Here is a 24,933-nt window from a genome sequence, read left to right on the forward strand (position 1 = left end):
GCTTTTGTTACTTTGTATGTATGATTTTTGTTACTTTATGTTCTTTGTTGTGTATGTCTGTTTTCCATGTCTGGTATTTGTCCCTAAAATTACATTCTTTTGAATACCGCTATAACCTTGGTTCCCTTGATTACTCATTCATTAAATGGCGTGAAAAACATGTCATTTTAATTTATGCAACCAGTACATGACCATTTTAATTTACTCTAAGTGACTAAGATTTTAACCGTATACAATATTCTTTTCTTGTTCACTTATTAATCCAAATATATTTTTTCAGGATGAGTACAAAATGTGCTACGAAGCTTTACACGTCTATCTGGAGTCAACCAATATATACGCCAACACTTAAAATATGTTTATACTTAAAATATTTACTAAGGCTTTATTTCTTCAGTTTGTATATGATTGCACAATATGTATTATGTTTTTATTTACGTTTAACTATTGTGAACACTTTTTCGACTTCCATAGAAAATATATGATATTTATTTAAGGAGATTTGTCATTTCAAAGTGTTTGAGAAAGTATTGGACCGATTCGGAAACGGTAGGTATTACTATAGTTTATGACGTTCCTGATTGGTCAGGACTTATTTAACGACTGTACTGTGACATAGCAACGTAGTTTACGAGGATGGATTTTGAATTTTAAATCGGTCCATTGGATCTTTACACATATGGAGTAGAACTGTTTTATTATGCAATGTGAACATTTTTTTGTCTTGCCTCACATTTTTTTTTTTTAGTTTTTTCATTTGTGTTTTAGATGAAGTGAAGAGAATCTATTGAATTACATATTTAGATAGTTAAGATAATTCCTATTCGATCGATTTAAATCTCGTCAGTTTGGTTGTGTTGTCAATGATCGTCAGAAATAAAAAGTACGGATCGTTATGGGCTATCCAACTGCTCCATGAGAACTGATTACATTCTCCTGATTTCTGTTATATCTTGATTCCCTTCATTGCTCATTTATATGGTTCAATATTCTTTCTTACAATGATATTTACGTTTTTTTTCTGGATTCCTGAAGTTATATCACTAACCTATCTCGTATGTGGTATAAAAAATTAGTAGCGCTCTTATGCTTATGAAAAGTCAGACAGGAGGTAATTTCATGTCAAAAAGCCACAAAATTAACTTTATTTCCTATCCAGGAACAGTTAAAGAGCGTATATTGATATAACCAGGCTAATTTATCATTTGCTAGTTGCACTTTTGAGATACAAATCATACGTATTTCACATAAAATTGGTCTTTTGCAAGTTATCGTCACTAATTTGGTTGATTTGTGATGGAATTTAAAGAGAAAAACAAAGACTAAGATGCAAATTTACAAATACTAGATTATCCGTAAATAGTCCGCAAAAATATAGAGAATCATTAAAAAGAAGAAACAATACAACATTTGGGTTTTCTTTACCAGGAACTAAACATGTATATTTATTTTCCACTCTAAGGAATTAACTTACTGGTATTCAACTTATTATTTTTTGCGCTTCAGAATATCAATTAATATTCTGTTCTATGTATTTTCCAGACTAACATTTTGTTTACCCAATATATTGTCACAATAACGTGTTTATTTTGTGCTCGCGGAAACAGTAATTAGACAATGATATTACATGTATGCATATGTTATTTGAAACCACTGTTTATGTTTGGTTCAGGAAGATTTTGGTATTTTGAATCTAATTGTGTATTGAGATTTTTAGTTTGATGTGTGTTTTTGAATTGTTTCAGCTCGGTGCAAATGGGCTAATTGTCAAAAGTTAAACTTTTTTTTATTTTTGGGGTTTATTTTGGGAAGATAGAATAAGACTGAATTGAAACATATTCAGTTCCTCACTTGCTGTTTAATTGACCTGCGAAGTGTGGTTCTTGCATTAGTTGTAGATAAATTGTATTTTACAATTTGTATATATATTCAAATAGTATATATTTCTTTACTTTTTATTCATTCATGATTTTTTGTCAGTTTTTATTTTTATTAAATAATAAAAAAATGTCAGCTTTCCAGGCTTTCTACTGAACTGAGTTGTTGTCACTTAATTAACACTTTACAAGGAATAGCACTATTCAATCGGTTTATTACGAACTGCTTGTAGCTTAAATAAAAGCTATACTACTTCGGCGAAAAAATAATGATATCAAACCAAAGTTCGATGGACTTAACTATGACATCATACATTTGTTGAAAACATGACGTCGACGGCCTCCTGTCATTGACATTCTTTTAAATTATCATATACCTTTAAGGTAATTCTGTACATATACATACGTGTTACGAGTATTCTAGTTATGAAATTAAAAAAAAAATTCAACATTCGAACTGCTTAAGTGTAACGTCAAAAGTACCGCACGCCAATCCGATCCATAATTAAGTAAAACAATAAATGACAAAAACGATACATTGTATAACAATTGTACTGACTTGGTACAGGAATTTGAAACGAAATACAGTGCGCCAAACGTCCTTCCTCCATTGCGTTGTGAATATACCGGTGATGAATTCAAAGAAATCGACTAGGAGAGGAACATAATTCAGGCCAATTTGAATGCAAACTTATTGGTAAAACTAGCTCCTCCAAATATGACAAATATTTTATCAATGAGGAAATCCTGTATGCAGTAAACCTACATTTCTGTATAGCACACAATACACATCTGAGAAGTTTAAGTAAAATATGTGGATTTGTAACCTAGAAAAACATCAGCAAAGATTTACGAATAAGTCGTTTCAATTAAATTGGCCATGTGGCAAAGAAGTGTAAAGAGTTGAGAAGTTAAAAGTTTTTTAAAGAACTAATTTCATTAAAAAAAAAACAAACAAACAAAAAACAAAACAAAAACAAAAACAAAAACAAAACAAAAACAAAACAAATAAAAAAAAATGCAGGTTTCTTAATTTTCAAGTAAATTTTTCGAATTTTAAGGATCCACATATGATTAATGCCACTACGAGAATACGTAATATTGCAACTAGGATGCTGTCAATCTTTCACTTCGGGCAATATCATCATCATCACGGTTTGCTTTGATGTTGAGAGAAGATATGAAGGAATTATGGTTGTTTGGGATTTCATCTTAACCAAAAGCAATACGTTTGTTTGGGACATTATCTTGAGTGTTACTATCAATGCCTAATCCCTTGATAAGGCAATTAAGGTCATGGGCAAACAAATACAATGTTGTTTTTACCCTAGTCAACAGGGATGATAACATATTTGGCAAGTAGGGAAGAAAGGTCGTTTATCGACGCACATCTGGAGATTTCAACTCGGTTCAATACCGACGATCGGGTGGTACGTATCCAATATGACAGACAGTCAACTTCAGGTTCTTTGTCCTTTTCTCCATTTATCTATGGCCTGGTATAATCTTCAATAACATCCATTATGGTTTTATAATTAAGGATCTGTCGTTATCTGAATTTGAGACAATGAAAAACTACTTTTTGTAGAAGTTAATTCTCATTGATATTCAAATCACCAATAATGACATGACCAGAAGGACTGTAATTCAAGAGAAAAGAAGCACAGCCACAATTCAGAGATGATATAAGCATAAACTTCCGATTCTCATCGTGAGAAGGATCAGATTTAAAAGGTTTAAAAAGACGTAACTAAGCCACGCTAGATATAATACTAGACATTCTGTATTTTATCGTAAAAGGGTCGAGTGCGAAATCTTTCAAACGTGTGACTGGTAGTGAAAACAGATTGTTCGAATGAAATGAACACAATCAAGTTGTTGTAAACAAGACAAAAAGTTATAATGTCTGTTTGAAAATGAATATGATTTAACAGGTTCGGGTACATTTTTTTTCCTGGACTTCCAAGGTCTTGGATTATGGCTACGGTTATTTTTTATCTTTTTATAGTTGTTATATGTACATCGTATGTATCAAATGTTGTTAAAACACTATAGCTAGAATCTAGGATTTTAAATGTAGCCGAGAACAAAATTAAAGATTTCAGGCAGATTATGACATACATCAGGATATACAATGTACACGTTACTGTTAGAACTATTTTTATTTTTTATCAGTATATTTGTACATGCACATGTTTGTACCTCTACTGATATGTGTGCGATGGGTAACGAATTGCCATGTATATCAATGGACTGATTTTTAGCTCACCTGGCGACATTTCAGCTTTTGTCGTCACCTGACGTCCGTGATCGTCGTCCGCCCTCATCGTCGTTTACATTTTTTTCAAAACTCTTCTCCTTGTAAACAATAAGACCAACCAGGGCAAAATTTGGTACGCATGTTCTTTATGGTTAGAAACACTTCATTTCTGCTGTTGTTAAACCGTTTAGCGTGATGCAACTAATCTTTGGTCAAATTTTTGTGTAAATCTGTTCTGCTCTGTTTGAGGATAATGATTTTGTCCAAGAAAAAAGAAACATGGCGGCTTTTACAAAAATAGAATGTTGCTTATGGAGCCAGGTGAGCGATTCAGGCTATTAAGAGCCTTTAGTTATAACTTGAAATCGATAAATCATTTGTAATGACCACATGTTTTATATGACACAGAGTCACACCTACATTCATATATAAGTAGTAGACCATCGACGGCACTTAAAATGTCTTAGGACATGCGAAATAGTATTTGATAGACAAGTAGCTCAATATTATTTTTTACTATTAATGAACGGAACGTGAGAGAACATTTGTATGTGATTTAATATAGTCTTAACCATTATATGATTATCTTGCGACTTGTCTTTATATACATATTAATATTTAAATTTGATTGTGATATTTTCATGAAGACTTAAAATAACAAAGGTCACTTTAAAGGTTTACAGATTTCAATGCGTGCATTAAAGTGTGAGATAAAAGATCATATGCATTTGCTTAATGTCCCCTATACATTTAAAACAATACATGTGGCATGCTTCTATATTTCGATGCAAATGTTATAACTATTGAAAATGCACAAAATATTGCAATATTGCATATGTATCGTCCTTTACCAATTGTACTACCTTACACATAGTCATGATTTGTTTGACTTTTTACCATCTTTTGATAGGGAAACGAGAGGTTCAACAGGTGAAGTGTACATTCGTTTTAAAATATAATTTTATAAACCAATGCACATGTATTTGAAACAGGCGACACACTAAAAACACATTCATAAAAAAAAAGCGAACGACATAAAACGTCGTCTCTGGAAAAAAAATAAATAAAAAGAAACGAATTGAACTCAGGTACATAATAAACTACATGAAGTGACTGAATTTAACAATTGATTGGCCTAATTTTTCAATTAGATTTAATTAATTATTATTATTAACACTTTGAACAAAAGTTTACAAAATTCAGTATCAATCAGCTGCAGACTGTATAAAGATGTAGTGTGGAAATATACTAATCGTAGATAGGGCCAACCGAAGAGATATTATTTGTTGGTGTTGATTGTATTAGGCGATGCTGTTTACATATTTTTTTTATTAGACTTTCCTCATACTGTAATCCGTTTTATTTCGCCATTTTTCGCGATTAAACTTGTAATGCGAAAATTAAACTGTCGTAAGTATTATTTTGAAAAACATCATTATATGGATTTGGTGACAAATTCAAAGCTGCGCAAAAGATGATTGATTGCACAAACCTTTTACTTCTCGATCAGTAAATGTTCTATGATAGGTTTTGGGTTGTAGGTATCTTCCTCTGTTGTCCTGGTAGACCTAAATCAATTAAAAATATATGAATCAACAGAAACAAAATCAATATATTAATTGGAATAATTTGGGAAGAACTGTGTTAGTGTTTTACACAATAAATTCTAGTTTGAGATTACCATGAAGTAAATATGGGGAAACAGGAAGAATTGTAAAAAAATAAATATTGAACATTCAAACACTTTCGAAAAATAAATAAATATGTCAAGACATGTCACTTATTTGCAGTCGTAAACAATATTAGGATTTTACAGTCATGTATTTATTTGCATTTACAGAATGTAATCATTTGATCAGGCCAGCTATTTTTTATTTATTCTAGCTGGCCGAGTGGTCTACGGCGCTATTGCCATAGATGTCACGGCGGAATATATTCGGGTCCCACGGAAGGACCGACAAAACATTTGCTTCGCGAATTTGACAGTTTTAACATCATTGGGAGTTAATCAGAAACTTATATATTTATATATATATATATATATATATATATATATATATATATATATATATAAATGAAAATATATAGAAATGGCGCACTAACTTTCTTACCATCTTAAGTCCATCCATTACGAGCCGACTTGTTATGTGGGGATAAAACAATTATAATAATTATAAAAAGAAATAGGCTAAGTTGATGCAACCAATGTTGTACTAAGGCGGTAGACCTAGGGTAATGAACAAAACTCTTGAAATCAGTGGTATGTTCAAGCTTTTCTTTGAAACAGAATGAAATCAGTCCAAGTTACTTCGGTGCTTACATGAAATTGATGTAAAATGGTGAATATGAACATTCCAATAAGTTATGACCCTTATCCTAGGACTACTTTCTTAAACAGTCAGATCATTCATCTGGGTGAATCAACAATCCCCATAGACTTTGTCAAAACGCAATTTTGTTAGTGAGATAAAAACTTGTGTTTAATCAACGCGTTGAATTAACGAAAAGCTGTACTCGAAAGTCTTGAGTGTAGAGGAAAAACACTCTTGTGAATAAACACAAATCTCCTTAAATAAATGCTTCCTGCATAATATCTGTCAGTTTCTCAGTACTAGTTCGTACGGAAATCAAAATTTTGCCACATTTGCCACTTTCATTTTGCATGACTGAAATTTGAAAGTTTTTTTTTATTTCTGTTTGTTATAATAATAAATGAACGATTTTGCATATTCAACTACATCTATAATCATATCATCTTTCAATGATTAAAATATGATGTTTTACATTTGGCAAATCTTTTCAAGTAATGATTTCCATAATTTCATGTTCTATCCATATATTTGTATGTTGAAATACAGTGCTATAAGTTATTCTTTATCAAAACACGTAACTTATCAGATGATTTGTTGGTTTTACAGGTTCGCCTCCATGCAGTCTGAAATCGGGCATTCCTTGCTTATAGGGTCAACGGTTAAAATAAATATAGATTACTGTTATGAAGACTAGTAAATTATGTGACTAAGATTTTAAAGGGTTCACATTTTCATTTTACATGTTCATTAAAATATATGTATTTTGTCGAGGGGAGATTGCATCTATTTTTAAGGCGACGAGGACAAATATTAATAAATTTAAGAGATTACCAGGTCCTTAGCCTTTCAGTGCTTCAATGAAGGGGATTTTACACGGAAGTTAGAAATTGTGACTCATATATTTGAAGTGAAAGAAAAAAGGAAGCAGACCATCATTTGTGACACACACAGTATTTGATTCCTGATTTATGTCAGTGCTTGCCTAAACTACGCAGATTTTTTTGTATCGCGCTAGAACTCTAACAAATACGCTTCTGGAACAGGGTTTTGTTGCTATAAAATTGAAGTCATCACTACAGAAGTTTTGTGGTCGTCATCATGAACTTGTGGGTCGTTATGGTGTATCCATCTGCACCATGAAAACTGATTTATTCATGGGGTCATAGTTTTCCGTTCCTCGTTTGTCTACCCCGGATTTGACTTTTTATGAGCAACTCGGCGAGTGTTTTCTAGAAAAGCAGAAGACGCTTACCCTACCGCTCTCAGTTTTTAGTTGAGTCCGAGTTGCTCATTTGCTATTGTAAATTTGTATGTATGATTTTAGTTACTTTATGTTCTTTGTTGTGTATGTCCTTTTTCCATGTTTGGTCTTTGTCCATGGATTACATTCTTTTGATTACCAATATATCGCTGGTTCCCTTGATTACTCTTACAATTGTCACGACATTCCGAAAATGAAGTTATTGTGTATTTTGGTGTTGGCTTATAATTTTGTAAATGCAAATAAAAGGTATTCACGTGAAGATGATATCACAGCAAGTATGTTTTTTTTTTTTTTTTTTTTCTAAATTAACTATTTTATTTTGCCGAGGAGGCATTGCATCTATTTTTAAGCCGATGGGAACAAATATTATTAATTAAGAGATTACCAGGTCATTAGCCCTTCAATACTTCAATGAATGAAATTGTACAAGGAAGTTAGAAATTATAACTCAAGTATTTGAAGTGAGATGAAAAAGGAAGTAGATCATCATTTGTGACAAACAAAGTATATTATTCCTGACTTTCAGTTGTCACGACAGTGGAAAAATGAAGTTTATTTTGATGTTGGCTTTTACTTTTGTAAATGCATATAAAAGCTATTCAAGTAAAGATGATATTACAGCAGGTATGTTTTTAGTTTTTCTAAAGTAACTATTTTAATTTTAAAAATGTTTGACTGAAACATTATGCCTAAATATGAAATGGAACTATAGAGTACTGTTCATAGTTATTGGTCTTATTAGTGATAAAAAAAAGTATGAAAACATGCGTACCCATGTTTGTAAATATAATATCAGTATGACTTTAATAATGAAACTGTTAACTCCACAATGTTAAATGGAGGGGGAAAGCAAAGTTACAAACGATGTTAAACCGGTCCTATCAACAGTTACAGATGGAGAACACGTCACACCATACAAAGACAATAGAAATATAATCGGAGAGTACAAACCAAACTAACACCGGGGTAAGCATGCGAGAGATTTAGGTCATACGTCATATATGAAATGTACATTCATGATGGGTAAAAAATATCGCTTCAATGGTTGATGCGACTTATTGTGCAGAAACCCCCACATAAAATAAAGTATTGTCTTTTCTGCTTTACAGAAATTCGTAAATTCATCATTTAATGATTTTCATTTGAATGTGATATTTTCCATTTAATTGGTATATTTTTTTTTCGATGAAATACAATATGTTGTACTTTAATTGGTATTATTTTTTTTCTTTGAATGCAATTTTATTATTCAATTGATATAATTTTGTATTTGAATGTAATATTTTTCATTCAATTTGTACATGTTTTCATTTGAACGCAATATTTTATTATCTATTTGGTATATTTTTTTTATTTGAATGTCATCATGAAGTCATAGAAGTCCCATCATGCCATTACTGCATAGATAAAATCTAGTACTCGAATGATAACTATCACATTTTAACAGAATATAATACGAATTGAATAAAAAATGTTGCATTGAAATGACAAACCATACCAACTGAATCGAACAATATAGCATTCAAATACAAAATTATACCAATTCAATGAAAAAATGATTCATTCGAATAAAAGAATTATTCCAATTAAATGACAAATTTTGAATACAAATACCAAATTATTGCAATTAAATGAAAAATACTGCATTGATCAATTGTATAAAGAAATACATACCAATTGAATGGAAAATAATACATTACGATTCAAAATCATGTGTATCAACCCCAATATAGTGCTTTATGTCTACGAAAAATAATGAATCTTACCCACTTTTTCATGGTCCAACGCCAAGGGGTCAATTGCAGGCAACTTTGAGATTGCATATAAGAATGCATTGCTTTGAATTCGAAAGAGACGTCTCTTTGATTTCAATGACATTGCATAAGCTTCTCGTTCGAATATTAGAGCGATACATTGTTGAGACAAAAAACTTCGTTCATAAAAAAATAAAGGTTATTTGTTGTGTTTCCCTTTTTGATCTTTGCTGGTTTACTTAGGATTTTACTTTATATTTTTGTTTAACGACATATATTTACAATGCACGAACACGTTCAGTTTGAAAGGACTCATCCACACCAATTAATAAATTAAATTTCCAGCGAAAACTGATTTATTTGACAGTTTTTGTAGCTAAAGGCATTAGTAAAAACTATTAACTCGAATCTGTTTTACTACTTACTGTGTCCAACTGAAATTTCTATCGGTAGTTTATGTGTTAAATACAAGTACATTATTCTTGTCGAAACTAAATCGACATGCAGACAAACCTTTTGACCATTTGTAATATACTGTATCTTGAAGATTCATATTAATAAAATATGTTGTATAATTATAACTAACATAACTCGCTGTTTTTTCTCCAATTGAAAGTATAAAAAACATATCATATGGCGAATATTTCAAAAAGGAAAAGAAAACTTACATAAGACTTTAACGGGACCATTATGATCACCGATTTTCAATGTGTCGAAAAAAAATATATGTTCTTGTTGATTTCTCTTTATAATGTAGCTTTTCAGTTCAGAAAAAAATAGTTTACATTCGAATTAATGTATTTCATGTCCAACCATTTCATAAGTAAATCGACCTTTTTGCACATCTACTTTGCTGTCCAGTGTTAACAGCAAACAATTACAAACGATGAGGAAGCATACTTACTGTCAACTTGTGATATGAGAATCCCCTTAGTAATGACTAAATACTTGCTGAAATTGACAGCAGGTAGATTAGAATTTCAGGTTAATATAAAAGCTGAGGTAGGTCGCGTGAGTTCACGTGAACCCAAGTGCTGGAATTAAAACCTTATATATACCTTGATCTCCTGTGACTGTATTTTTGTTATACCCTCAGATTTCTTGATTCTACTAATTCAATAGTTCTTCGATTTCAATTAATAATGACCCTTAAAGGAATAAATGCTGAACAGAATGTTACAAGCATTGTGAAAGATGATAATTCACTTGAAGTAACATTAATAACACAATAGCATGATACTTGGTAAATTGTGTGCTTAGAGTATGAGCTCTGAAATCTGTATTATCGCTTATTTGTTTAGAATACCTTTTTTTCGCGGGTGTGTTAAGGAGAAATGTCATAAATTGTCATATTTTCATCTACGAAAACGAGCTACTTTTAAACTCATCTTAATACGTGAAATTTAGTAGATGTTCATATTTTTAATATACAAGTTAAAACAAAATCTTCCCGAACACAAAACGATCAACAGAATGTCAAAATGTGCAATAAAATGAGTCACGTGATCGGTTAATCAAGCCTTGGTTTGACCACATAAATGTCAAAAGTGCATTGGGAAGATGACAAAATTGTACATCAAAATTTTAATAGTAGGTCAATGAATATATATATTTTTCAAAAAGTGCTGCGGGAAGTGTGAAAAATCTGTACAATTTGAAGTTTCTTAAGTATGTGTTCTATAAGAACAAGAGGTATCATCATAGATATTTGAAGTTGAAGAACAATTTGCCAACTAAGAAGAGACAACATTGTGGTGCTCCATACACAAATAAAATAGTTATACTAATTGAAAGTCCAATTTGATTGTAATTTTGACATAGCCCCCGCCCCCACCACCACCACTACACACACACACAGAGACATAAATACACTTCACCATAGTATTACATGAAGTATCATTATTAAAGTTTAAAGGGGGTACATAACTAGCTTTATTTAGCTTTATATATGTCTGTACACCACTACAAAAATATTTGTTTTAAAAAGATGCTAGGGCTAAGTGTTCATACATGTACATGTATATTCATGCAATAGTTCAATGGTTTTCTGTTATATAATATGGCTATGAGCATACGTCAAGGTCTGTTTTAATGTTTATAGTTAACACATGTATGATTTACGGGATCATGCTTCTTCAAATTTTCAGATTTCAACTTTTGTTCAGATTAAGATTGCACAAGGAAAGGTATGATCTGATTACATGACTGAACACATTTTGAACATGTACTGCAAACAAAATTCCCTGCAAAATATTTATGATATGAATTATGTTTTTTTTAACATTTTATTTTCAAAATAATTACGTATACACAACAATATGAAGTGTTACATGTAGCACAATTATAGAAAGTTATGTTAATCACATTGATCACTGTACCTGTCCTATAGGATATGATTCCATTAACACCTCCATCCAGGCATTGGTATGCAGTTAAAACACAATTTGACACAAAACTTTTTTCAAGTGCACTTTCCATTGAACACATATAAATACTTGTATTTCACTAATACATCTAATTTCAATGTACATGTATAATGTACACATGAATTATGGCAAGTAAATGCTTCCTTCTGTTAACTTTACATACAGTTCTTGAAATCAAAATTGAATCCTGCATCTAAGTTCCAGGGAATATTTATTCACATATAAAAAGTCAAATTTCTTGTCAATCTCAGCTGAAAACTGTTGAAGTTTGGTAATTGTCAAACTTGAGATTCCATACTGTCACCAAAATGATATATTATAAAAACGTTGTCCTGCTGTCTAGTACGGGTTTGAAGCTCGGAGTTGGGAAATATCTCTGTAAAGACAGTAAAATTCAAATAAGCATGTTTGACATGCAATTAAATTACTGTTCAGTCAACGCACGGCCACACGGATTAAAAGGAATTAAATAATCAATTTCACATGTCATTGAAAATTATTGAAGGGTAAAAACAATATTTACATCCCTGGTGTCTGTTTAAAATAAGTATTTTACAAGTTGATTAAAAATACTTAAAGAAGATGATATAAACAGACATTTACTAGTATCAATTTACAAATTTGCGATCGGGTTGTAATATATCAATCATTTCATACGCATTTCGGTAGATGAAGATTTGTTTTACTCACTGTCATGGCAGTTGCTCGATGTATGTTAGTAGGTCAGTGATGAATGAACCCAGCCAAGCCGGTCCCGCACATAGTTACAACCGTCTTTTACCAAAATAAAGAGAATTTAAAGTACAACTTACCCAAACTGGGAGAATGTTTTACTGGTAACATGTATGACTTCAAAATTCATCGATGATTGAAGTGTAATGTCTCGGTAAATGCAAGTATGACGTCTCATTTGTTTACTACAGGTGCTCTGACGTTTCAAGCTTCCCTGTGACTTCAAAAAATGCAGCCAGTTTTGTTATGTTGTGTTTCTTTATAAAGATGAGGGTTAATTCAATCGTTAATTTCATATATTAAAAATTGAAGACTTCATTTAACACTAAAAATATTCTTATGTGTTATTTAGAAAGATTTTACTTACTTCCGGAAAAAATTCTCCCAACTCACGTATTGTGTGCGTGATCAGACGTCAACCAGATGAATAAGAAAACTCTTTAACATACCCGCGATACGATAATTTTCAATCTCACGCCAGTCGATTGAGAATGAAAATTATCGCTAGTCTCTATGTCCTCGAGTGACATACAAGCAACAGCGCAGGAATATTTGTCGACCTAAATAACCGTCTGTTTGTTTACTGCGTATGAAATAATGGCATTTGCAATATGTTCTAGTCTACAACGGACAATTATTAAATACACTAACTTACCCGATTAGAATGAATAAATTCCAACATTATTCCACAAATTTTAAAAGTGACCGTCATAGTTAACCGATTTTTTTGTCAAATGATGTGAAACACAGCTGCACAATATTCGTGTGACGTCACGTAGCAGGTCGCCGAAAAATAGTCCCGAAAGGAAATTTTGCAGCGCTTCTAAAACTTACATATTTAAGTCAGGAAAACTAAAAGTAAAAGAAAACAATATCTTATACAATTCAGCAAAACAGCAATAAACAGATTATTAAATATTTATTTCAACTGGCGGGATTAGCAAAAAAAAAAAAAACTCCCTTTCGTTGAAAAAAAATTTTCAATAATCTAATCTTATTGCACAATTAATCTATTTTGATAATTACCATATACATTTTCAAGAGATGACACCGACTTGGCCTTACCAATAATATATACACTAGTGACGCTAAGCATGCTTCAAGGAGAATAAAAAAATATAATTTGCATCCTGCATTTCTTGGCTAACTACAACTTAATAATGGTGAAAATACCAAAGTGTCAACAATAGGACAATTCAAACATGCCAAAATCCACTGACCTGAATATGACTACCGGAAACTTACAAAAACTATAGACATAATGTAACAAATCAAATCAAATAAATTAAGTATACAAACTGACTATAGAAAACACGACTTTACACACAAACACACCAAACCAAACCAAAACAAAATAAAAAACAAAATAAAAAACAAACAACAAACTAGCACTGCCACAAATACGGTACTGACATCAAGCGCTCCAAAAAGGTAAGCATGAACCTCTCAAAACAGCGACACCCTTCATATTACAAGTGAGTTTCATAAAATGACATATGGATTTGGAGATTGGTTTCATTCTAATAGTATAAGAAAGGGGTATATCGAACGAAATAATATAAAAGCATGTCTGAGAGGAATTGCAAATTGAAATTAGTAAGATATTACGATCATGTTAAACTGATGCTATGTTGAAAAGAATAAAATCCAGTTATAAGACCGAGGTCCGTAATAATGGCTCAAAGGAAAGCGTAATTGTGCTAGGCAACGCCGAGGACTATTTCAGTCCTCCAAGGGCCATCAGCACTGATCCAGGACACTACTGTTCTATTTTATAGAAATACACGTTTATTCATACATTTATTAACCAGTATACAAGTGTTGCTTATGCTTGTAGACATGTGATATTGTCTTTTTAATAACAATATATTTCTTAAATGCTTATTCAAAATTAAAATGACAATAAAGTTTTTTTTTTCTGCATCATTTGAACAGGAAATTACACAGTTTTCCTAGTGCATTTCACGTATCTTTGATTCCCAGCTATGTTCGTTCTTGCAATTACATTTAAGTTCGGTTTGATATTTTCTTTTCACAGCTTTGGTCGGAAGTGACATTAAACTAACTTGCAATCATCGTGATCATGATAGCGTGTATTGGGAATGGAAATCTCCCAGTGATGATGAATTCAAACCAATATGCAAGGATAGTGAAAGAGGGGCATCATTTCAAAACAGACAAACAGCAAGCCTTATAATAAAAAGTAAAACAAAAACCATCGGAAATGGTGGATATCGGTGTCGATATTATAACACAGGAGATAGATCCACTGAAAAAAATAGGCGTATGAGTAACGTTCTCTGGATAGGTAAGATTATGTGCGTGTATGCTTATGTGTATATGTGTGTGTGTGAAAAAAGTAAGAGAGAGTGGCGTTTTTCTGGAAACCAAATTGTATGTAACCTTACCAATAAAAAGGAGAAAAGGGATATAAAGGGAAATATAGTATGGTTTCATTACCAAATCAAGATTGTAATTGAAGGTCTGTATTTTCATATTGTGCACTATTCTATTGGCATTTACAAATCTGTTCGTATGTAACCTATTCATTTATTCACTGGAAGTTACTTTCGACTCAATATCCTCATGTATATCAGTATGCCTTAAAGCATCAAGTTCAGGACAAAAACTGATGATGCTGGTACAACAAACATTGTTTTTTCTTGATACAAGTTTGTACAAGTTTTGGTTTGTATCTAAAATTTCGTAATGAATTTCATTTCTATTTAATTAAACCAAATGACCTTAACACTGCCACAAAAAAAACCATCTAACTTGGTTTCTTTCTACCCCGGACTTGACTTTTTATGAGCAACTCGGTGGGTGTTTCTACAAAAGCAGAGGACGCTTACCCTACCGGTGCACCTTGTCCATGCTCCCAGTTTTTAGTGGCGTCCGAGTTGCTCATTTGTTTTTGTTACATTTTGTATGTTTGATTTTAGTTACTTTATGTTCTTTGTCGTGCATGTCTGTTTTCCATGTCTGGTCTTTGTCCCAGGATTGTATTCTTTTGATTACCGCTATAACATTGGTTCCCATGATTACTCTTTCTTATATAACAAAAAGTCCAAAAAAAATCTAATCAAGAATAAAAACTTTTGCAAAGTGCCTTCTTTTAAATTTTCATGTACAATCTATATGAATTTTATCTCAAAAGCGCAACACACAAATGCCAAACTAAGGCTGGTTATGTGATAAAGAACTGTTTCTGGACAAGAAATAAAGTGACTTTATATAATGTGATTGGGGCGTCATCAACCTGTTTTGATTATTTACTCCGTTAAATTTAGATACATAAATTAAATTATAAGGAATTACTGTTATATTTGCACCACGTTATTGAGGTTATTTCTTCATAGACCGAAAAAAAATATAACCATCATTCCTTAAATAACAGAAAAAAATACTTTTCTATTGCCGTGCTCTCTTGCTTGTTGTCTATAACTAATGTATTAATGTATTGCATTCAGGTAAACCAGGAGTACCCGATATTATCAAGAAAAGATATTACGGGGAGAGAAATAAGGACATAACAATCAGCTGTTCTCCTAGATCATCCTTTCCAAAGATTACACAAATTTGGTGGACGAAATTGATAGAGAACAAAACTCAAAACATTACAAGTAATGGTAGCAAGTATTCTAAAGAAAACAGTGCTAATCTTACTATCAAAAACTTTGGAAGGGATGATATTGGGAACTATGTATGTAACGTAGCAAACCGGTTTGGAGTATCTAAGTCTATGAAAATAAAAGTAAGGAGAGGAGGTGAGTAAGTCATAAATATGATCTTTGCAACGACACCTGATGTTCTGATAGTATTGTATTATAAAAAGTCATTTAATATGTGTGCAACAGTAACGACCGTCCCACCAAACTAACCTAAAAAACAAAACAACAACAAGAAACAAACAAAAACAAGTAAAACAATATTTTTTAACTGTAACCGCTTTTGTGATTTGCAATAATTAATTATGTAAATAAAATTAAATACAAGTAAGATCAGGATATAAAGGATGCATGTACATGATGTCAAATTATATTTGAAATGGCCAACGGTTAATGTCTTACTTCCGGCTGTAAAGCATTTGTAACTATCCTTTTGTTATTGACGGGTTCGCGTAAATGCCGAAGTATATTAAATTCAAAATTCTTGCCGTAATTATAATTGTTTATAATTCTTTTTTGTTGCAAAGCTAAAGTATTTTCCAATACTTATGCTATCAATTCTTGTGAAAGTTCACAACCTTTTTAGTTATTTTGATCATCAACTCGTTTAGTGAAAATAAAAAAGATATCATAGCAGAACCGAAACTACTTTTAATTATCATTATTTTTTGTAAAAGTCCACATTTTGTTGTGTGAACATGCACTTAAAGGAAATGTTATTTACTAAATTGTATAAATTTAAATTTAACAGCGCGACCTTCAATACATACAGCAAACCAGAACATGAGTGCAGAAATAGGAACGAGTCTGTCCTTAGTGGTCAATGTTACTACAAAAAAAACCCAAAAAGCTACCGTAACATGGCACAAAGATGGCCGCCCAATGGACAAAGATAAAAATAGATACAGTATATCTAATTCTAGTTTGTTCATACATAATGTAACACAAGGAGATACTGGACTATACAATATAACAGCAACCAATGATGTTGGTAGTTCATCAGCGGAAATACGGGTTTGTGCATGGAGTAAGTATTAAGTAGCTATCATTTTAAGAATTATGCAAAATCTGAAAAATGTGGTACACCCCAAAAAATGCAACATATTTCTATTTTGTAATTAAATTATTTTTATGGTCTATATTATGAAATGTGTAATTTTTTATTCAAATCTGCCTCCTCATAGAAGATAATCACAATTGAAAATCCAATAGATTCTATTGTATTTGAGTGTCATTTACAGAGTTGTCTCCCTTAATTATGAAATCTACTGTGCATTCTATATATTTTTTTTTCTCCTCAGAACACGGATTATATGAAAAACTTAAAGTTAATTTCTGTTTACCATGGCAATTTAAGCAAAATGTAAAACATAACAATATGTAGGCTTTTAACCCATGAATAACTTTTTGCATCATTCTTAGCTGGAGTGCTATTTAAATATCATTATGCAGTGAAAACTATCATTCTTATTATCGATCTGAGACTTTTCTCCTCAAGAACCAGAAACTGATGGGAACATTTATTTGAATAATCAATGGTGACAAACAAACTTCAAATTGCCAAAAGTTGCTTTAAAATAATTTTTTGTGCTATATGTTATATGCTTATTAAAAGATTGCTTTAAGTTTTGTAAACAATGCGCACGATATTCATCTCTTTCAATTGTGACTTTGTTTTAAGACGTAGCTTGATAGTGAAATTTTGATATTTTATCTCCTCTTAACATTACTATGTCAAATAATATTTGAATAACTTTTTACAAAAAATAATATATGGTCAACCAAAAGGTTAAAGGTAATACAGAGATTTTTTCCCCAAATATGAATTCTTTTTAAATATATTGTTTGATTGAGACAAGAATAAACACAGCATTTGGTCGCCCCTAATACTGGGAAAAACAGGTTGTAATGTTTTCCGGAACACGATTCAGACTAGGGCAATGTCATCGGCAATTCAGTTCAATGGATCGCCGTAAATGTTCAAGCCGACCTAGGCTTACAATGGTAGCCCATGATTACTACATCTGGCTATTCTTCTGAGAATCCGGACTTTGACAGCAACAGAAACAGTATCAAATGTCCAAAGTACGGACACATAGTCATAAAATGGTTTACGCGTTTAACGTTCTTTATTTTGCACAGTTATATATTGCCACCTTCTACATGCAAGGGTCCGACGGTGCAACACAGTAGAGTGCTGCTAGGAATTGTAAACCCGAAGGCGACTCTTGTTTCAGAAATGAATCAAGATTCATGCTGTTTAGGAGAATTAGCCATACACTTTTTGGTGGATGGTGCATGATAATGTAGGGTATCATATCTGGGGACGAACAAAAAAAAAAAAAAACGATGGTGCTCATCCCGGCAACCTGAACTTCATTCAATACAAGGATATTAGGGTTTGCACCACATATGCACATATGCTATCCGTAATAAACATGTGTGGGAATTCTTTCTGCACGACAACGTCCATCCGCACACAATGTATGTTCAATGATTTTCTCAATCTATAAAACAATAGTCTGAGAGTTATGTGTCAATTTGATGCTCGTGGACAACTTCTTTGATAGTGATAAAAACGTACACGGTAATAGCGTAGGACTTGTAGACTGCTCATTTGCCCATTTTTCAATTCAGATGTAAGACATAAATTGATTATTCTACTGCAGAATTTCGTGGCATAGTATAATTATGCCGCTGACGCTAGCCTTGACTTGTGCCCGTTTTTTACTCTTTTAATGCTTGTACCAGGGGGTGGTTTCAGAGGTGTGAACACGTCCCTTTTTGTCAAAGATTTTTTTCTAAGTTACGTATATGGGTAGCCTGGTGTCCCCTTTTTCAAACAATAGGTCTGCTGCTTTAGTTGAATAATCGCAAGTGCTTTACATTAGAAAAGAAAATAAAAGAGAAATCTTTTTTATAACTTGAGAGACAAGAATATTCGAATTGTTAGCCATGTAAGAGTGTAACAGGGCTTCTAGTAACTAAGTATAGGTGATTTGGATTCTTTTATTCCATTCATAATTTGCAATTCAGAACAAAAGCACTGAAACGATAATAAAGAATACTTAGTGCAATTTAACAATAAACATGTAAAATATGTTAAATTATCAAATCGTTGAGAAAGTATAGGATTCTTTATCATAGTATACGATACCAGTTCAACACATACATGTATAATACGCTATTTCAATAACTTTTACATACGATTTAAAATAGTTACTTTGTATTTTGAACTTAACATGAAACATACCAAAAATAAAATGCACGTCTTTCGTAAATGCATCTCGTTACCAAATACAGCAAAAATACGGATTTACTGTGAACTACACGGACGTTGATTCATAATGGCCACACACCTCTCTAAAATTTGAATTTTTTGGGGGTCTGATATCTTGACTTTTAAAAACCCTAACCAACATAATTTACTTACTTAGCGTTCTATTTACTCCTCTAAACTGAAATCCTGAATCCACCTCTATTTCGTATTCGATACCTTAGTATCAACACTTAACTTATTTTTCATATTTCATAACATCATTTCAAATTTATAAGTACGCCTAAGAATACAGACTTCGACGTAATTTCTATCATTATGCTTATTCTCTGCACGCAAAATATTCGGAATAGCGAAATCGATTCGCGTATTTCAATTTCTTTTTTTTTAAATTTGTTTGAGCGCACACCAATCTTATGAATATGCATGGATATTATTGACGGCTAAGCTATTGACGATTAGCTTCCATGCGGGCTGATATTGACAGCTAGCTTCACACTGGTCCCAATGTATTTTAATCTACATTTGTTCACTTCTATGATATAATTCCCTCTCTGGGATATACAGTCCCTCAGCACATCCATGAAAATGCTGAACAGTTTGCTAGCATTCCAGATAACCTATGCACAGCGCCCCCTCCTTTTATCCGATAATTTCTGGTGTCGGACTATTGATGGGGAAGTAGGGGTCAATCAAAAAACAATGAACAAAAACAAACAAACCAATGCAGTAGGGGTACTGCTTACTGGACTTTGTATCCCAGGACTGAGTTACTCATTTTTACCAGGATCGCACCCACATTGAATAGGGATCCTATGAACCCTATTTGCCTACTTAATGGGGCTTTCACAGATACAATGGCACACAAGTATATTTTCTGACCTCAATGTTGACTCCAAGGGAACTTTAACAGGTATGGTAAAACCCGATTTCAAAGCTTGGGTACAGTGATAGTCAGTAACATTATCAGTATGCGGAAAATTACATGTATAAAGGAATTTGAAAAACAAGTGGCACTTGATTTGTTGTTTTCAAAATGACCTTAAATCCTTGCCCTTTCAATCTAGAACTGTTACCACCCAACACATGTCTAATAGTTACAGTTCTTGATTTTTGGAGAGTGTTTAAAGCTTCCCCTTTCTGCTTGTGCTTGTAAATCTCAAGTTAGATTGGGTAGTCCATGGTGTGATCGTCTACTTCGGTGGGTTTAAACCTTTTTTTCCCTGGATACCGCCCATCCGGATTAAGTAAATCAAGCGGCATTGTTGTAGGATCTCCTGTGTGTTAATCAGTTATGATGCACATATAAGGCCCTTATCATGGGACACTTGTTGGATATGAATGATGATACCAACATGTGGTTGCATTTAGGGATCCCCTATGTTTTCATCATCGACATAAGAACTTTTCCATGGGACGGCTCACTGTTGTGAATAAGAATACTTGGTGGCATTGTGGGGTCTCCTGTGTGTTCGTCACCCTTTATTGACACAAGCAATTTCCATGGGACCGCACTGTTGAAAACGGGAATACTTGGTAGCATTGGGGATCTCCTATGCGTTCATCACCCTTGATGGTGATGAGTTTTTTTTTCATAGGACCCTTCCCTATTCAAATAATTTTGAGAATGGATATTTGGTTGCATTGGGGAATCACATTTATGTTCATCTTTCTTAGTGGTGTCCAATAGAATAAAAATAAATATTCTAGAGTCTAAGATTCTGTACATGTGTGTATTGAAAAATATATATGGTCGCGGGCCAAAACGAAAACACGAGTTTATGGCTACATGCAGTTACGTAAATATGCAAAACAGTGTACGCCTGTAATTAAAAAGAAATCATACCAGATAACCAAGTAAAATTGCTTATCAGTGATCACTTCGCAGCACCCTCCTCCATTCAGAAAACCTAGATACGGCCCTTTGAGCACACCTAATTGCATTGTGTATTGCACAATATTGTTGATAACAGATTTTCAATAAAGTTTTCTAAATGAACTAAAAATTACACCATTCTTTCAAATTTTGGGACCGTATAGACTTGTTTTTTTTTATAACGATCAGTATTGCTCATTAACAAAGAATTACACCATTCTTTCAAATTTTGGGACCGTATAGACTTCTTTTTTTATACGATCAGTATTGCTCATATTTGTTTTGGTTTCTTCTTGTTTTTATTTTCGTTTGTCATTGAGTCCTTTGTTGATCGGGATATACATGTGTTTCTACGTCAATTGAATAAAGGAATGATAAACCGAGGAACGATTTCTTGATCGTCCCTCGTTTTTTTTTTCGCGCCTTTTCTTCTACATATGGTAGTACAATACAGTTAGGTCATTTCTGAAAATTTGGTCTAGTTTTGTTGAAATAAAGCTGTTTTGAGACAGTCCACACAGAAATTTCTAGTGCTTTGTCATAAAAAAAACGTGCATATTTATAAAATCCTTGGTGGGTGGAGGTTAAAGTCATTAATAAGTAATTTAGTAGCCATGGTAACATACTGAAAAATATATAACTGAGTTTTAGTTCAAATCAGGGGTGCCAAATACTATGTTTTATAATATATCAGGCACTTAGACACTACCACAGGATGAATGCATGGAGTAGGTGGGAAAAGGTTAAAAACAATAAGACCCTTTTCGATTCATTCTCTCACAATTTTAGTTCCAAAAAATAACGTATTAGTTGCGAAATAACGTATTTTGAAAATCAGTCATCTAATGCTGAGGAGAGAACCTAATACGGCGTGGGACTGAAACCTTCCGGATCCCATTCTTCATTTAAATTACACCTGTTTACCATTACATATATTACATCTGTCTATGTATAAATGCATAACTACATTTAAACAATATATCCACCAAATTTCAACTTTTTATTTTAAGTTTTACAAAATTTGACGGGGGTAACTTGATGTGCGAAACAGTGCGCCTTAATGTACATGTGACTGTATAGTGCACCCTATACATTTGCACTGGAGAGTTTCTACTTACACGTCACGGTCCCATCAGTACATGTTAACATCTTGCCAATGTCTAAGTCTTTTGAGTTTGGATCAATTCAATGCACAAGAAATGCAGTCCAACAAGCTGAACTAATAGAAAAAAGGGTTTTGTTATACCTCGGAATTTTGTCTATCTCCGGTAGATGGCCTTAGGTTTATCCTCTTTTGCAAAATATTTATTATTCGGAATTCCTGATTTTCAAGTGACATTTACTGTGAGTTGTCAAAATTTAATCTACCTTATTAGAAAGACAAGTTCCAAGAGGTCCCAGATTTATTTCAACAGTTTCATTTAAAACTGATCTTTTTTAATTACATCTGTTGATATGAGCAGGGACTAGAATAAGATACAGATTTTTGGTCAGTTGGATACCCTTGGTTTTTTTTTTTGTTTTTTTTTAAAGTTGACATATTTTATGGACGTGTTTTTCCATCAAACGTTCGGCATTCCAATGGAAACAAAGAGCATCGTTTAGATAGATCTTTTTATCTCAGTTTCCACTATACAGATGACGTATTATCGTTAAAGACTCCTACTTGAGAATTTAAGTTAAAGGATACTACAGACACTGTGAAGTCAGCCTCATCTTGACTTACACATAGAAATCGATGGTAAAGGAAAAATTGTTGACCAAACTTTATGATAAATGCGATGACTTGTAGTTCCGTATTGTCAACTTTTCTTTCACTGGTGGCCTCATTGGTTCCTTTGAATAACTCTTTTAATTTTATTTCATTATACTGTATTTGTGTTTGTATGTACAATCAAACATACCGAATAAACAATAAAACAAAAACAAAACAAACAAAAACAGAAAACAAAATACGATTATAACAAATACATTTCTGAAGTAATTAACTTAATTACAATATTATTCGTAGCATATATGAACTTAATTGATATCTTGAAAATTTTAAAGTTTACAATCGTTAATAGTTAAAGAATTTTTTTCAGAAAAACCGTGGGTTAGAGTGGAAACTGACGTTACTTATGCAAAAGTTGGCTCTAATGTGACTGTTTGTTGTACAGTTCAGTCAGAATTAGAAATAGTCAATATTTCCTGGTATGACTTTACAACAGTGGGCCGTAAACTTGCAAGAGTGTCCAAGGATCAGAAATATGCTTACTTGACTTTGAGACAAGTAAAACAGCAAAATGCTGGAAAATATATATGTACAGCTGCTCACCAATATGGAACAGGAAACGCCTCTGTCTATGTTCGTGTTGGTCGTAAGTTGAATTATCAAAATATTAAGGAGGTAGACCTACGGTAAGGGACACAACTCTTAAAATCATTGGAATATTTGTATTCAGCATTTTACATCAATCTTATGTAAGCATCTAATTAACTTGGATTCATTTTTTTGCTTCAAACGAAAGCTTGAAAGGCTTTGGTGAAATTGAATATGATGCAAACATATCACTGATTTCATGAGTTATGTCCTTTACCCTATGTCTACCTCCTTAAATCTGATCATTAACTGTAATTTTAATAATTTGTAACAATTCTTCAAATCGTTTGTTTTTCCTCGATCAAACCAGGTTATTTTTCATACATGTACATGTTCCGCAACGTACAGTAATGTAGATTTGTTTAACTAGTCTTATTATTTAGAGCAATCAATTATACAAATGTAATTTTAATGACTGTTCATAAATGTAAAATGTGACAAAACAAACTATTTTTGCACCTGTTCAAAAAGTTACATTATTGAAATATGCATTTAATTTGGTCACCGTTTTAATGAAAGTTTTTCAGTCTAGTTTGTTATTATTATTTTATTTTGTTAATATTTGCCAGACAGCTTACATTTCTTTTACATATCAAACATACGTAGCTTTCAGTTTCATTTCCCAATAATTTGTTTAGGAAGATATCGTGGATTATCAATTTTGTTTTTCGAACAAACGACAGACATTAATTGGTACGTTAAAATGGACTAATGTTGAATAAATATTTCTAATTAGATTCACCGGATGTCAGAATTCCTGAAGAGTATATAAAAAAGATTGGCAGTACTGTTTCCATGACATGCAACGTATCATCGACCATACGTTCAAATGTAACCTGGTTGTTTAAAGCAACAAACACAAATGTTTCCGATCATCAATGGAAAACCACCGTGGCAACACATATCGTCCCAGAAATAACAATACCAAATGTTAATATCATTCATGCTGGATATTATACATGTATTGGTAACAACCTATATGGAAATGAAGAAGATAAAACTGAACTAATAGTTCTTTGTAAGTAGTGTTATCAAAAATTTGTTTATGAAAATTACGGAATTATTTCAATCGATCTTTTTTTATTTTTTCGCAATAATTTCAATCCTTTTATCATTTTGCAATAT

The 24,933-nt window shown here is 32.3% G+C and overlaps 2 protein-coding genes and 1 long non-coding RNA gene across 11 annotated transcripts in view; 2 read left to right on the forward strand and 1 right to left on the reverse strand.

Annotated features, from left to right (window-relative positions):
- Window positions 1-2,017, forward strand: part of LOC148610276 (uncharacterized) — a 48,836-nt gene extending 46,819 nt beyond the window's left edge. For all 4 annotated transcript variants that reach the window (XM_088542599.1, XM_088542600.1, XM_088542598.1 and 1 more), the window contains one exon: window positions 281-2,017. In XM_088542599.1, the coding sequence (XP_088398725.1) occupies window positions 281-352 (72 nt within the window). In that variant the 3' untranslated portion in view covers window positions 353-2,017. The remainder of the gene's footprint in view (window positions 1-280) is intronic.
- A 6,161-nt stretch (window positions 2,018-8,178) lies between these two features.
- Window positions 8,179-24,933, forward strand: part of LOC148610277 (receptor-type tyrosine-protein phosphatase mu-like) — a 49,789-nt gene continuing 33,034 nt past the window's right edge. For 2 of the 3 annotated variants that reach the window (XM_088542602.1, XM_088542603.1), the window contains exons 1-6: window positions 8,179-8,337; window positions 14,664-14,933; window positions 16,096-16,392; window positions 17,045-17,320; window positions 23,531-23,806; window positions 24,545-24,826. In XM_088542602.1, the coding sequence (XP_088398728.1) occupies window positions 8,259-8,337; window positions 14,664-14,933; window positions 16,096-16,392; window positions 17,045-17,320; window positions 23,531-23,806; window positions 24,545-24,826 (1,480 nt within the window). In that variant the 5' untranslated portion in view covers window positions 8,179-8,258. The remainder of the gene's footprint in view (window positions 8,338-14,663; window positions 14,934-16,095; window positions 16,393-17,044; window positions 17,321-23,530; window positions 23,807-24,544; window positions 24,827-24,933) is intronic. The other variant, XM_088542604.1, reaches the window with a different exon arrangement.
- Window positions 11,734-22,852, reverse strand: LOC148610278 (uncharacterized). Of its 4 annotated transcripts, XR_015914787.1 has the most exons (4): window positions 22,565-22,852; window positions 13,281-13,477; window positions 12,706-12,845; window positions 11,734-12,269 (listed from the first exon to the last, which is right to left on the reverse strand). It is a non-coding gene; the product is annotated as an uncharacterized LOC148610278 (long non-coding RNA). The 4 variants fall into 4 exon arrangements; XR_015914790.1 differs by lacking the exon at window positions 12,706-12,845; XR_015914789.1 differs by lacking the exon at window positions 12,706-12,845 and having other exon boundaries at window positions 11,734-12,667.

The sequence above is a fragment of the Perna viridis genome, chromosome 8, assembly GCF_037379345.1.
Source record: "Perna viridis isolate PV_CMFRI_1.1 ecotype Kerala chromosome 8, ASM3737934v1, whole genome shotgun sequence".
NCBI classification, from domain to species: domain Eukaryota; kingdom Metazoa; phylum Mollusca; class Bivalvia; order Mytilida; family Mytilidae; genus Perna; species Perna viridis.